A 13,854-nucleotide genomic window follows, 5' to 3' on the forward strand; every position below is an offset into this window, starting at 1 on the left:
CGTCGCGCCTGCTATCGCTGATGTCTCGCCGCCGCCGCCGCTGATAAAATATACAGGACAGAAGGCGGCGCGACCGGCGTCTTGGTCTTGCCGGGCCGCGCTTGCCTCCTCATACATCTAGGTCTACTTGGTTGTCTCGGGCGCGGCCGCCTACATAATGCTACAGGTGGCGTCGCCGGAGCAGTCGACGTCGTCGCCGCACGGCTGCAGCTTGCCGATGAAGCACTTCTCCATCATCTTGCGCGCGTTCTTGGTGTGGAACTTCATGTCCCTGGCGCAGTCCGGGCCGCCGGCCTTGCGCAGGATGGACCGCACGCCGCCCGGGTGCGCCGTCACGAGGCCCGTCACGTCGTACACCTGGCCGCTGGACACGAGCCAGCACGACTCGAGCGAGCGGTGCAGCTTCAGCTCGCACATGCAGAGCTTGTGCACCTTGGAGCAGCGCGCCTCGGCCGCGCCCTCCTCCGCGTCCGAGTCGGTCGTGGCGGGCGACGCGGGCTCGGTCGCCTTGGCCTCCTGGTCGAAGATGACGCTCTTGCCGCGCAGCGCGCCGTCCATGCTGGCGCCGCGCGAGCGTCGACGCGCCAGGCGGCCGTTACTCGAGTCAACGGCCGCCACGCCGCCTGTCAACGGGCCGCAGGCGCTGGGCGCGCAGGCGGCGGCGGCCTGGCCGCGCGGCTCCGGGTGCTCTCCGTCGCTGTCCTCGTAGTCCACGACGATGCTCTTGGGCGGCTGCGAGTGCGAGTGCGAGTGCGAGAGCTGCGGGGCCGCGGCCAGCCCGAGCTCCTCCAGGTCGAAGGTCTGCATCTTGCTGGCCAGCGCCGCCTCGTACGACGACGCGTCGGCGCCCACGGGCCGCTTGGCCTGCACGCCCGGCAGCAGCTGCGGGTCCTCGCCCGCGCCCATGCACATGGGGTAGCACGCGCCCATGGGAGGCGCGGAGACCTGCGGCTCCAGCGGCTGCGGCTTGGCCGGCGCGGCTCGGAATGGCGCGCAGAAGGCGCCGCGTGCCGTCTCTGCCGCGCGCTCACCGGTTCGTCGTCTTCGACAGCAGGCTGTCCTTTGCGCCCGCCGCGGGGGCGACGCTCATCACTGCGGCGTCCATTCTGGCCGAGAGGGTGGGGCTGTGACGCGGCCAAAGGCTCAATGAGCGAGCGTGGCGGTTCCGGCAGTGCTGAGATTGGTGTGCCGCACACGAGTCGTCCTCGCAAAGATACCAACGTCGCACGCGCGCATAGCCGCGCGCCATACAAACGCCAAGTGGTCTGCGAGTGACGTGGTCCCCCGCCCGTGTTTGCATCATTGTCTGAACCCCGGAATGCGCCGAATCTCGTGGAGCTCGTGACGCCTAGGCGTGGCCACGGCGCCTTGCTCCAGAGCGGCGGCCTCGACGCTATGTGCAGCTACCGCTGAGTGGCGTCTGAAGGCTTCGCCAGACCCGCGGAATCTCGTGCGGATGTGCTGTCGTGAACGCGTGGCTTGAGGCGGCCCCATTGGGCCGAGGCGCGCTCGGCCGGAGCCCGCGCCGCTTCGCCTCGCTAGTCGCAGACGGGCAGGCGTCCAGCGCAGGAGGACGGCTTGGCCCTAAGTACATGCTGGGCGGCGGCTGCACCCCGACCGCTGCGGGTCAGTCGCTGGCGCTGCCTCGGGGAGCGCAGCCGCAGCGTCCAGGGCGCGTCCTGGAGCTCCTCGCGGACGTCGTCGCTGCCGGGCGCGTCGAGCGCCTCGCGCCAGACCGCGGCCAGCACCTTGGCCAGCGCCAGCATGACCGAGTCCTGCATGGTGGTGACGCTGCGGCGCGGCTTGCTGTCGAGCGCGCAGAGCGTGGCTTACGACGACGCCGTCGCCCGCCAGCACGGGCACGCCGAAGAAGAAGGAGAGGCTGTTCTGGCCGTGGCCACCTTGTAGTTGCGGAAGCGCACGTCGAGCTGCGCGTTGCGCACCAGCAGCGGCTTCCGCCCGGACAGCAGCGCGTGCGACGAGAAGGACTGCTTGCGCTCGTTCACCAGCAGCGCGCCGCTGTCGTGGCGCATGGGCGGGATGAACCACTGCCGGTCGCCAGCACCGCCGTGGCCACGCCGATGTCCGACTCCATCTCCTTGGCCACCAGCTCGCAGATCAGCTCCACCTCCTCGGACACCGTGAGCTCCGGCTCGTGCAGCTTGTAGCGCTTGATCCACTCGACACGCTCCGTCTCAAGCGGGGGGTTCGGCACCAGCGGAACCTGCGTGGACGACTCGTACGTGAGCGGGTAGCTGCGACGACCGTCCTCTTCAGCCAGCAGGCACTTTTCCAGCGGGATCTCAGGGATCCGCACGTCCAGACACTGCTGCACGAAGTGCTGCGCGCCTCGGATCAGTATCGAGTTGGAACGCTGGTCGGCTACAGTGTCAGGCGGGCGCTCGATGACGAGACCGTGGCCGCCCACTCGTTCTCGCTGATGTCTTCCAGCAGAACCCCGCTATGGTATCGACCTCCTTGCCCAGGTGGCGGAGCAACGACAAAGCTGCTTTGCGGCGTTCCGGTTGCGAGCGCAGAGTGTCAGCTAAGTTCACCCCAACGGACTCACACTCGACTGGACCACCCATGGGCAGAACGTGAAGGCAACGATTTCGTCGAGATTGGGTGTCCACTTGTTCAAGAGCGGCGAGCAGCTCTCGCAGCAACGAATGTAGCGGATGACTTGCTCTTCTCGCTCGCGTTCCATCACGCGCGAGCATGGCTCGCAAACCCAATGGCCACAAACATGGCACAGGTAGGCCTTCCAGACGGTGGTGAACATGCGACGGCAGTACGAACAGAACTTTACTTGTGTCGACGGGAGCTTGCTTGATGCTTTGCCGTCCGATACATCGAAGACGAGTGTCTGAAGCCCAATGTGCCGCCGTCGAGCAACCAATTGCGCCCGAGTGAGCCGAGTGAATACCGGGTGGTCTGGCCCTGGGGCGTGCATGGTCAATGGGGACTGCAATGGCACTAAACCGACACGTGGTGGAGACAATGCGTAACTCCCCGTTCGATGCCAAAATGCGCAGGTCTTGGAGACAGACAATTATTGTCAGGAAAGACTGCAGTGCATACCATGCGTGGAGGAGCCTCCAAGAAAGCTAGCGACTCGGGGACACCCCATTATGGCCCGGTTACACCTGAAAAAGCAGTGGATGTGATTTGCCGAAGCTTCCGGACAAACCAGAACTGGCCGCTGTCGAAAGCGCTGTCAAAGTGTCTATCGATGCCCTACCAGCGCTTTTTAATCGTGACTACCCCGAAGGACGATCTATCCAACCTGATCTGGACAAGTGTGCTGGTGCTGGTGTATTGCGCGACACACCTCGTGGACTACCATGAGAGTTGGTACGAGGTCGCAGATGCAAGCATGGCGTGGCTCCGACAGCAACAGCATTTTGTTGACCAGCGTGAAGATCTCGTGGTTAGCGCCTGCAATTTGCTGAATGTCGGTGATCCCGACCAGCTTCTTACGACGCTGTTCGCGCTGGGGACGGAGGCACCGGATCCAACGATTGCAGAAGAAGATGCAGCACTGTTGCGCGAGGGCTGGCAGCGATGCTACCTGGACGAGCCGCCATACTCGGCGTACTACTGGAACGCGGAGACAAACCACAGCACATGGCGCCACCCACTGGAGACCGCTCAAATGGAAAAGGAGCTGAGGGAGCAGAAGGAGAAGCGGCAGGAACTGCTGGCGAAGGTTCTTCCGATGAGGCTTCCCATCAACCGCGACGTCAAACCACCTACAGAAGCCCAAGTCTGCTCCGAGTGCGCAGCTCGTGGCACGAAGCGAGATGCACGCGTGCTCTGCCTTGAATGCGGGACGAAATACTTCTGCGACGCGTGCTGTGATGTCGTCCATTGCGATCGCCTCAAACGCAGCCACTTGGCCAATGGTCTGCGCTTCAAAGAGTGCTTTGGTCGGGCATGCTTCCCGAAGATTGTGCCCAAGCCACGTACACCGTTCATGATTTACCAGGAGGAACTACAAAAGCAGCAGCAGAAGGACAGAGAGCAAGCTGCAACGGAGTCTAGCTCGTCAAATACACTGGTCATTCAAAACTAGCCCGTCCAGAACGTAGACAAGATTTCCGTCAGCTTTTTCATCACCGAGTACTGCATCGTCGTGATGCTCTTCCGGGGCTTCGAGTCCATGACGCACAGCATCGCAATGACGGTGCCCGAGTGCGTTGCAACGATGGGGAACCCGAAGTAGAATAGCACACGGTTCGCGGTGCCTTCAGTGTCACCTCGGACGCAGGCGAAAGTCCGAAACCGCACATCGAGCATCGTGTTCCGCACAAGAAATGGCAGTCCGAGACCATCGCGTGCGCGCAGAAGCTCTTGGCCCGTTCGGTGCTCACGCAGATGGACGACCGGTTGACGGGTGCCAGCGCGTACTGCTTGTCGGCGTGCAGCGCCGTGACAGTGGCGCAGGGCGCGTCGAACTCCTTCGCAGCGAGGTGGCAAATGAGCTGAACCTCCTTCTGCTCGGCAATTCCGCGGCCCAGCAGATTGCATCTGGTCATGCACTCGTCTCGAGCCGCTTCATTCGAGCACGTCGGGGCGAAAGGCACGTCGGTCTCTTCGTCGTAGAAGATGGGGTATCGTCGAGTGCCGTCCGCTTCGGAGACCACGCACTCTTCCAGCGACAGCTCGGGCAGCGACACCTCGAAGCACTGCTGGACGACGAATTGGACCCACTCGGGGTTCCCGGGCTTGGCCCCGCTGTCACCGTTGCGGTGCTTCTCTCTCCGTCGGTGGCTCCCGCTCTTGGTTCGACCCGAAGGCTCGAGCGAGACGTTGGTGGGGACCAGCGCGTTGGCTGCGCCCAGTCCTCTTCGCGGATGTCGGCGAGGATCTGCGTGTTGGTGCCAAGCGGCCGCCCGAGGCAGTTCAATAGCTGCAAGACCGACGGCCGCAAGTCCTTGTTGGTGCGCAGCGCGTCGGCCAGGTGCAGGCCGATCTGGCTGTGCGAGCTCGCCGTGACGTAGGGCACCGCCAGGTACGGCAGCAGCACGTCGGGCTCCGGCAGCTTGTTGAGCATCTTGGTGCACGTGACGCAGCAGCGCACGAACCGGACGCGCAGCAGCTCCTTCTCCCGCTCCACGACGCTGGAGCAGGGCTCGCAGACCCAGCGCCCGCACAGGTGGCACAGGTAGCTCTTCCACACCGGGTTGAAGCGGCGGCCGCAGTGCTTGCACCGCGTCTTGCGGAGCTGGCGAACGCCGGGTCCAGCACCAGCGGCTGCAGCCCGAGACTGCGGCGCCGCACGACCAGCTGCTGGCGCGACAAGCGCCTGAACACGGGGTGGTCTCGCGAGTTGTTCATCGGATCTCAATCTCCGTGGCGCCGATCACGATGCCGAAACCCTCGAAGCGTGAATAGCTCTATGAAACCAACCGCCCGTCATGCGCGTGCAGGACATGTACTGTGGTGGAGACTGAGGGGATCGTCATCGTTGTCGCGATCGCGAAGTGGTCGAAATGACTTTGTGCAGTCAGGTTTGACAGCGTTGGCATGAGTCACCACGGTGCCATTTGACCGCGGAGCCAGAAGCGCTTTTCCTCCCGACTGTGTGCATTGTGTTGTAGGTGTAGGCGCTTGTTTGGGGCTTGTCAGAGACGCCGAGGTGGTCGCCGACACGAGGCGGCAGATGTGAATGCAGCTGATGACCAAGAGGGTGGACTCCGCTCATGCTGGGGCTTGGCACGGACACGCCGACGTGGTGGAGCTGCTGCTGAGAAGTGGGGCCGATGTGGCCGCCAAGGAGAAGAGCAGGTCGACGGCGCTGCGGTTTGCAGCGGGCGCTGCTGCACGGGGACTCGTGTCTGGACGAGGCGGAGGTGCACGGGTGGGCGCCGCTGATCGTGTCGAGCTGGAATGACCATCTCGACTTCATAAAGCATCTTATCCAGCGTGGCGCTGACGTGGACGCACGAGATGGAGGAGGGTCCACCACCGCGAGGTCACCGCGAGTGAAGGGCACCTGGATGTCTTGCGGCTGCTCGTTGCGAGGCTCAACGTAGCGGACGTGAGCGTCTGGACGCCGCTGTATCTCGCTAGCAAGGAGGTGTCACTTGACGTCGTCAAGAATTTGCTGGAGCATGGGGCCGACGACGACGCCAGAGACGAAGCAGGGTCGTCTCGAGATGTCCAAGTTGCTGGTTGAGCGAGGGTGAACCAGTCGGAACGGGTGGACTCACTGATCCTCGCTACCTGGCATGACCATGTCAACGTGGTCAAGTTCCTCCCGGAAGACGCAGACATCGACGCAAAGGACGCCGGAGGTTCGACTGCTATGCGGTTTGCCGCCTCCGAAGGACGGCTGAAGGTTGCGAAGCTTCGTTGAGCATGGCAGCGCCTGTGTGAATGAACCGCAGGTGTTCGGGTGCACCCGCTCTGGTTCGCAGTGGCGATTAAGCTCTTCGTGCCTGTCCCAAAAGCTGGAGAATCGTTCGACGACCAAACGGGTCGTTGGTTTGACCCGACACCCAAATGTTCAGAAGCTGTATGGCGCAGTGCGCGAAAGTTACAACCTCTTCGTGTGCGAGCACGTGGCCAAGGAGTCATTGGACGAGTATGTCGACACTATATTGTTTCGCTCTGACTGGAATATGTCAAACGCATCGATAACGCTTTGTCACTTGTGTGAAGCCGCGCTGGGTCTGCAGTAGTAGTCCAGAAATTGAAGCGAACACTCCAACAGTGGGAAAACAACAAGGACAACAAGGTGGTGTGCTTCGTGTACCAGTTGTTTCTAAACCGAGTGGAAGGCATCGAAAGCAGCTGTGGAAATATCTGTGTCAAGACCAGTCTCAACCGGTTATTGCAGCGGCGAATAGGTGGATCGCGGAACTGAAGGGGCAGCAGACTCCCGTAGATATGGTGAAGTTAGCGTTTCGAGGGTTTTCACTGCATCGGCAGATCGGTCGGATTCTGGCCGAATATTTTATCGTACCAAAGCGCACGAGTGGGGAACCTAGAGCAGATGCGCGATTCAAAACGGCCGCTGCTAGCGGCGTATCGTAACGCGGTGGAGCCCCGTTGTCCTTCACATGTACGTCCGCCCCGTGTTGACCTTGGCCAGTCCTAGGACAAAATCGTTTGCCAAACCTCAAGGCAAATGAAATTGGCGCAGAATCGACAGAATCGTTATACATGTATTTAAAATCAGTGGTGCATTCTCGTTATCAAAGATGAGAGCTTACGCGGATGCGATGCTGCCTCTCGACCCCTACAACACTCCTCAAAAAAGTCAAACCCACTTTCATACGCTGCACCAGCTTCATGAGGGGACCCTCCTCGACCACATCTCGACTCTCTTGCTCTCGTGCAATCCGATCATAGCGTCTCTGAGCATCCTGCTGATCCTCGTACGGGCCACTGAGTGAGCACTCGCATCGTTTGTCCAGGTTCAACCCCATCGAGACCATACAAAAAGAGCAACCTCGGTTCACTCGCCTTCGATTTCCATCGACGTGTTGATCCCGCGTCCGAGCACTTCACCAACTGCAGCACGCGGGACCATTCCTCCCTTTCGTCGTGTTTGCCACCGGTTGATTGCTCTGTCGAGAATCGGGTACCAGTAACGAGCTCCTTCACAAGAAATGGCTGCCGTAGTTTCCGATGAATTGCAGGATCCACGGTCGTAGCGTAGTCGACTTGCGAGGGTGTCACAGCCTCCGATCCATCCTGTTGATTCGCTGACTGAGTAAAGCGCCGATCTCGATTCGCCATTAGCTGCTGCCTTGTTGATCCATAGTGTAGGCGAGCGAGTTTTCCTTTCAGTGTCGCCTGAATTTGAGTCGCGGCTGCTGCCCGGGTATGCAGATGAATAGCATACCGCTCGCGAAACGTGCGTTGATAGTGCGCGCGGCCTGACTTCGCCTGGCTTCAGCTCGCTTCGAATCAATTGCATCAAGCTGTCGAAACTCGTTTCTCTTTGTGTCGTAGATGACTTCGTTTTGCAATCCAGAGGTAGAGTCTCCCCACGGTAGCGCCACTAGCCATTCCAGCCAACGACAAGCGAGTGCAAACTCGTCTTCGTCTGTAAGCGTTTCGAGGTTGTTCAGTTCGTCTTCCAGCATGAGACGAGGTTGAGGTACTACAGTCGCTGCTTGAACCTGCGCCCGCAAGTATTTAATCTTGGCCTGCTTCGTGCTGGTTGGAGCTAGCACTTTCGGCGAGATTGATATGCTGTTGGAGTGTGAATTGGAAGTCAATGAAGCGCTAGCTAGAGCTCCGTTCTCCTTCCCGCTGCGTTGCTTTTGTCGAACAGTATCCAGAAGTCGATGCACACCGGGGAGTGGCATCAGATCCAGCGAGCGCAGGAGATATTTCTCCGCAAGCACGCTTTGGTTCTGTCGGAGACACTTTTTTCCTAGATCACGGGCGAGAGCAGCATCTAGTGCGAGTTCTTCGTCGCTTTTACCGGCTGATTCGCCCAGGCATGTAGCAAGTAATGGTGTCACCATCGTACTCTGAATAGAAGATAGTGGAGGCTGCATCCCGTAGCCGCTCTGGAAATGCAGAATCATTTGCATTTGCAACTGAAGTTGTTGGAGCTGGTGGCCATAGTTGTCGTGGTTGCTCACCAGACCGCGAAGTGCACGAACTTCGTCCTCCAAATCTCGCATCCGATTTATCACGGCTTCGTTCTCCTTTTGAGCATTTTGCTGCTTTGTCGAGCACAATTTGCTTCGTGACGCAGATACAGCACTTCCAGTTCGCGCCGAAGATCAGGGGATTGAACTCGATCCAGCAATAGGGTCGTGCCGCTCAACTTGTTCTCGTCATTGTCCTCCTCCATCGTAGCACCCAGCGATATCAGTTTCTCAATTATTTGAACAGCTACCGATTCGTTGTCTGGGTCATTGGCTGCCTCACAGGCAAGGAGCAGTGGTGAGCATCCTGCGCAGTCTTTGCTTACCACATCCGCATTAGCCGCCATGAGGTATAATGCGCATTCTGCATGAGCGTTTTCAGACGCCAGATGTAGCGGTGATCTGCCCTCCGAGTCTTTCGCACTAACGCCGAGGAAAACGTACTTGTCTGTCGCTCCGCTTATTGTGCTATCCACCCGAGCGTTAGCACTCAACAGTAGCTCGACGCACTCGGAAGAACCAGCACGAGCGGCTTCGTGCATCGCAGTTCCGCCACCAATATCGCGCTTTGTCGCCAACCCACCATATTCTTCATCGGCATTATACAGCACGGTAGGCACTTGAGGTGAAGAAGCTTCTGCGCGAAGCAATAGGCGGGCACACTCAACATTATCTTTAGCGCATGCAATATGCAGTGGTGTCTGCATCGCCAGATCAACTGTATCTGGAACTGCACCAAGCTTCAGCAAGAGTTCGACTACGTTGTCATTTCCAGCTGCGCATGCGTGGTGAAGTGCAGCCAGACCGTTCGTTGGGCACTTTCCATTCACCAATTTGCGTTTTGCGTCCTTCCCCTCAATCGCCGCTAATACTCGTTGACAGGCAGCATGATCCCCATCGCGACAGGCCACGTGCAGATCAAAGAGAGAGTCGGGAGCTGTTTGAGCATCACTCTCCTCGTCCGTCTCTGAATTTTGTCTTGGTGTGGGCATCGGCAAAGATTTAAAGGAGACTGGCCTCCCACTCGACGCTAAAGTCCGTCAGCAGCTTCGCCGGATAGACACAGTATTCGTGTGGTGGTGGTGTTCAAGGCGGATTGAATCCGCAAGAAGCTGTTGTGTGAAATCATCACTGCCGGTATGGTAGCGCTACTGGTGTCGATATGGTCCACACTCATGACAAAAGCAGCCTCCAAATCGTCTTCATCGTCGTTACACACAATGGCAGCCACCGCACCGGCGCGTTGGGCTCGCTCAATCTTTTCTGGAAACGAGCATGATCCGCGCCGCATCAACGCCACAGCCCCGCTCAATTGCTCTGCGTTAACTAGAGGACCATCAGCAAGAAGAGGATCACACGCCACTAATTTACCCATGTAGGATACACTAGCTCGCGCAGAGCAAAAGTCCGCCAAGGGGCGAAGCAGATCTCGTACGTCAACGCGCTCGTAGCCCACTGGATGAACGCAAGTAAAGGCGGTTGGTTATCTCGCGCAACAGCACCTTCAGCACACCTCGCCACCTTCACGTTTCCATCTGGGCCAGTCGTTCCTGTGGATGGCGATACTCCTGCGCTATTACCAGACGAAGGAGTGTTCTGAGGCTCCAACCTTTTGATGAATGACGTCGTAGTACGCTTGATGGCTTTCCACCTTTTGCCCGCCTCAGTGGCTTCGTGTCGCTCTCTGAACCCTCAAGCACTCCTCCGCTACAACCGCCGCCTCGTCGGTCGGCAGTACCTCGAAGGTCAACACCCCGGTCTTCACCGACGGCGGAACTTCTGGAACAACTCGCGCACGTCCCGCAGACACATCATGATGCACGGCATGGTAATCGGCTCGGCTCCGCTCTTCTCGTTCTGCTCCAGCTCCTCGGGCGACTTCCCCATCGTGAACGCCGCCAGCGGCTCCTCTCTCGTGTTGTTGGCCAGCAGCATGGCGACGGCGCCTGCCTTCTGCAGCAGTCGCGCTTGTGCGCGAAGCTGCAGCCGCCACGCACCACCAGCGCGACTGCGCCCCGCAGCTCCGCCACGTTCTTGAGCTCGGGCTGATCCGCTCGCGGCGGCTCGGCGCATGCCAAGCGCACGCTCAGCGTCTGCGGCCCGCGAGAGCCGAAGGTGGCCAACGGACACGCTCGGCGGCCGTCGCTGCCGTCCCACGACACGAACGCGAACTCTTGCGCGGCCGAAGCCGCGGCAGCCAGCGAGGCAATCTCCGCGTCCGTCTGCATCCTGCACTGCGCTCGGAGGTGTCGGTAGAACGAGTCGGACGCCAGTCAACGACCTTTCGTGTGGATCTTTGGATCGCCTGTCTAAACCGATCGAGAAGCATAGTAACATTGTGTGTACACACGTCGCAGCTATTTCACCAGACGCAGTCGCGCCTCGTGGCGTGTCATTGCGAGACTACAGCCATGGCCTACCAGAACACCAACCTGATGCCCACGCACAGCGACGGCACGGTGCTGCATCTGGTGTCAAGGCCGGCCACGTGGCCAACCGCGTGGTGTCCGTGGGGAGTCTCAGCAGGGCGGAGCTGCTGGCGCAGCTGCTGGACGACGCCACGTTCGACACGTTCCAGTCGCCGAGGGGCTTCACGACGTTCACGGGGAGGATGAAGGAGTGCCGGTGTCTATTGTCGCTACGGGGATGGTAACGAGAGGGGAGCTGCGGTCTGTTGCTGGTTCCTGTATTGAGATGGGCACTGTTGCCGTTCTGTGAGCAGGGGTTCCCAACATGGACTTCGTCGTTCGAGAGACAAGAGCTGTTGTTGAAGGCCCGATGAATTTTATCCGGTGCGAAGGATTGGTTGCGAGTGTCGTATTATGTGGTTTGACGTCTAGTAAACTGGTGATCTCGCTGCGCAATCTAGGTTTGGTACCTGTGGAAGCGTGCGGAAGGAGGTTGCTCCGGGCAGTGTTGTGGTGAGCGGCAAAGGCTCTGTGATGGTTATGCGCAACCCGGACGCGTTCTTCCCTGACGCGGTTGGCGAAGATTACTACCGAGTATCACGAGTGATGCCCGCGTCGTCAGCACTTTCGAAACCGGTAGGTCACGCACACTCGTACTCATTGTTCGGATAAGTAAGCTTTGACCCCGCTTGTATCATAGCTTGTTGCTTCGATGAAAAGCAAAACCAGGCTCTCCATGCTGAACCTGCGGTGGCAGCTTCGAGTGACGGCGATAGCCTCGACGCCTTCGATGGACTCAACGCCACTGCTTGCTCCTTCTACAGCTCCCAAGGTAACGTTCAAAATCTTCCGTGTTCCAGTCCGTTCGTCTAACTGTCGCGAATCTTACGCTCATATTTTTGTAGGTCGCCTGACTCCGCCTTTGACGACCGCAACGAGCACCTCGTGGAGGACCTGGCAAAGACACATCCAGACGTCCACACAGTCGAAATGGAGACCTTCCACCTGTGAGGACCAGTCACAAGCTTTGTCCTCCCTGATACTAACTACTCCTGCTGGATGACTTCCTTTTTACTGTCAGACTGGATCTTGCTCAACGCAGTCGCGGATCGATCCAAGCCACCGCAGCTGTGCTGGTTGTAGCCAACCGCATCACGGAAAAGTCGTCGAGTCCGACGTCCTCGCAACTTTAGAGTCTTTCTGGGGCCAAGTCATCCTCGAGGCACTCGCCGACACCCCACTTCAAGTGTAACGTGTAGCCATGTCACAAGATTTGGAAAATTGAATCTTGATCATTTTAGTCGTTTTAAGCTTCAAAACCAACACAAATATTGCAGGAAACCAATGTTTTCGTGTCTGGGATGGGGTGGAAGCAGTAAAACTCAAAACGGAAGGCCCCAAACGTGTACTACAAGCGCTGGAGAGTTGGGATACTTTTTGTTTCAATTAACTTTTAAATAGTTACTTACTTTGTTCAATGGCAGCCGAGGCTTGTTGCACTGTTGGCATCTTGCGAACATGAATGAGATCATAATCATTTTCGGGTGTTCGCACTTGCAGCATTGTGGTCAAATATTCCCAAGAAACGAAAACTAAAGGCCGATGAAGATCGATATCTACCTTGGCTAGGTTTACCGCAATGAATGCGCTTGCTTAGAAATACAGGTTTTGACATTTTGTGTACGTCAGAAAATGTGTGTCTTTCCGTAGTTGGAAGGACTGCATAGCTTAGTGGCGAAGCCGCATAGCCGGAGGTACGAGAACCGAGGCAAGAGGTTGACCCATTTCTTTCCTTCAGAAAAAGTTGGATAACTAGTCCTCTTCTTTGCTATTGTACTGCGCTTCCGCACGGAACTGCCAGAGGAATTCTGACCGTGTTAATATCACGACGAAGCCAAACTACAGCATGTTGCCGCGACGATTCTAAAGGTTGTATGACTTGTAAGCCATACAACCTTCAGAATCGTGATATTAAAATATCTATATCTGTGTGTCAAAGCCATTGCATTGTCAATAAGTTACTTGTGATGAAGCATTCTGGCGTCAGCCAGAGCGGTCTCGAATTAAGTAACATGCTGACAAAGCAAGCCAAGAAATAAGATTTAAAAGTAGAAGTACCTCCATATCTTTGTATTACCTCAGAATCCAGGTGGAATTGAACAAGCATCCTGTCGAATGTGGATATCTCCACCATAAGCTTGTTGTGAACTGAATGTATATGATCATTCAACAACTCAAATGACCCGACGGACGGCCAGTGTCTGTCTTCACAGAGAGACAATCTTTAACTGAGGTAAGGCACTTACGCCACCGAAGCCGAATTAGTGCCAGAACACGACACAGCCTTCTCCAGCAGCATCGTCACGTCCGCGTACTTCAGACCAATTTTGGTAACGGTATCAGCACGCGGTTTTCCTGTCGGCAGCCACAAGAAGTCTGGGTGGTTGTTGTTCGACTCGTACAGCCACTCACCGCCAATGATCTCCTCGGCGCCGTCCAGTTCTAGGAGGTAGTCGTAGTCTTGTTGCGTCCCGACGACACCAGCCCACCGTCCGTGAATGTCTCGTTGATCCACGACAGGCGCGACTTGACGTACACGATGCTCGTGGTGTTTTCATTCCAGCCATACGAGTTCACACCGAAGAATGTCTGGCAGCCTTCCGGGGTCATGGCCGTTTGCTCGTAAACCTTGAAGCCGAGCAGGTTCGCAGCAGCGATGTGGAAGAAGCCAGGGTTCAGGTCGCGGTACGAGTAGTCGGTATGGCTGCCGTACTCGTCGATCGAATCGTTGTAGTCATTGTAGCGGGAGCCAGTGAACACTGTAGAGATTT

General features: G+C 57.9%; 7 protein-coding genes across 7 annotated transcripts; 2 read left to right on the forward strand and 5 right to left on the reverse strand.

The window, feature by feature from the left end:
- Positions 1-150: 150 nt before the first annotated feature.
- IUM83_06193 (Nitrate reductase) lies at positions 151-930 on the reverse strand (the record flags this gene model as incomplete). The annotated part of the gene is made up of 1 exon (XM_067930378.1): positions 151-930. One exon carries the CDS (start codon positions 928-930, stop codon positions 151-153), a length of 780 nt encoding a protein of 259 aa, XP_067782872.1.
- A 608-nt stretch (positions 931-1,538) lies between these two features.
- IUM83_06194 (uncharacterized protein) lies at positions 1,539-1,781 on the reverse strand (the record flags this gene model as incomplete). Its single annotated transcript, XM_067930379.1, has 1 exon — positions 1,539-1,781. One exon carries the CDS (start codon positions 1,779-1,781, stop codon positions 1,539-1,541), a length of 243 nt encoding a protein of 80 aa, XP_067782877.1.
- A 48-nt stretch (positions 1,782-1,829) lies between these two features.
- IUM83_06195 (Protein RER1A) lies at positions 1,830-2,359 on the reverse strand (the record flags this gene model as incomplete). Its single annotated transcript, XM_067930380.1, has 2 exons — positions 1,830-2,048; positions 2,129-2,359. The coding sequence occupies 2 exons, from the start codon at positions 2,357-2,359 to the stop codon at positions 1,830-1,832; spliced, it is 450 nt and encodes a 149-aa protein (XP_067782878.1).
- A 723-nt stretch (positions 2,360-3,082) lies between these two features.
- On the forward strand, positions 3,083-4,075 carry IUM83_06196 (adenylosuccinate synthetase; the record flags this gene model as incomplete). Its single annotated transcript, XM_067930381.1, has 1 exon — positions 3,083-4,075. One exon carries the CDS (start codon positions 3,083-3,085, stop codon positions 4,073-4,075), a length of 993 nt encoding a protein of 330 aa, XP_067782875.1.
- Positions 4,076-4,115: 40 nt separating this feature from the next.
- Positions 4,116-5,350, reverse strand: IUM83_06197 (Glycoprotein-N-acetylgalactosamine 3-beta-galactosyltransferase 1; the record flags this gene model as incomplete). Its single annotated transcript, XM_067930382.1, has 2 exons — positions 4,116-4,737; positions 4,812-5,350. 2 exons carry the CDS (start codon positions 5,348-5,350, stop codon positions 4,116-4,118), a joined length of 1,161 nt encoding a protein of 386 aa, XP_067782876.1.
- Positions 5,351-10,376: 5,026 nt separating this feature from the next.
- On the reverse strand, positions 10,377-10,843 carry IUM83_06198 (Transient receptor potential channel pyrexia; the record flags this gene model as incomplete). The annotated part of the gene is made up of 2 exons (XM_067930383.1): positions 10,377-10,595; positions 10,700-10,843. The coding sequence occupies 2 exons, from the start codon at positions 10,841-10,843 to the stop codon at positions 10,377-10,379; spliced, it is 363 nt and encodes a 120-aa protein (XP_067782869.1).
- Positions 10,844-11,010: 167 nt separating this feature from the next.
- Positions 11,011-12,216, forward strand: IUM83_06199 (uridine phosphorylase; the record flags this gene model as incomplete). The annotated part of the gene is made up of 6 exons (XM_067930384.1): positions 11,011-11,242; positions 11,338-11,407; positions 11,485-11,659; positions 11,724-11,773; positions 11,929-12,030; positions 12,105-12,216. The coding sequence occupies 6 exons, from the start codon at positions 11,011-11,013 to the stop codon at positions 12,214-12,216; spliced, it is 741 nt and encodes a 246-aa protein (XP_067782870.1).
- Between the last annotated feature and the right edge of the window lie 1,638 nt (positions 12,217-13,854).

The sequence above is a fragment of the Phytophthora cinnamomi genome (genome assembly GCF_018691715.1).
Source record: "Phytophthora cinnamomi strain GKB4 chromosome Unknown Contig104, whole genome shotgun sequence".
Classification (NCBI taxonomy): domain Eukaryota; phylum Oomycota; class Peronosporomycetes; order Peronosporales; family Peronosporaceae; genus Phytophthora; species Phytophthora cinnamomi.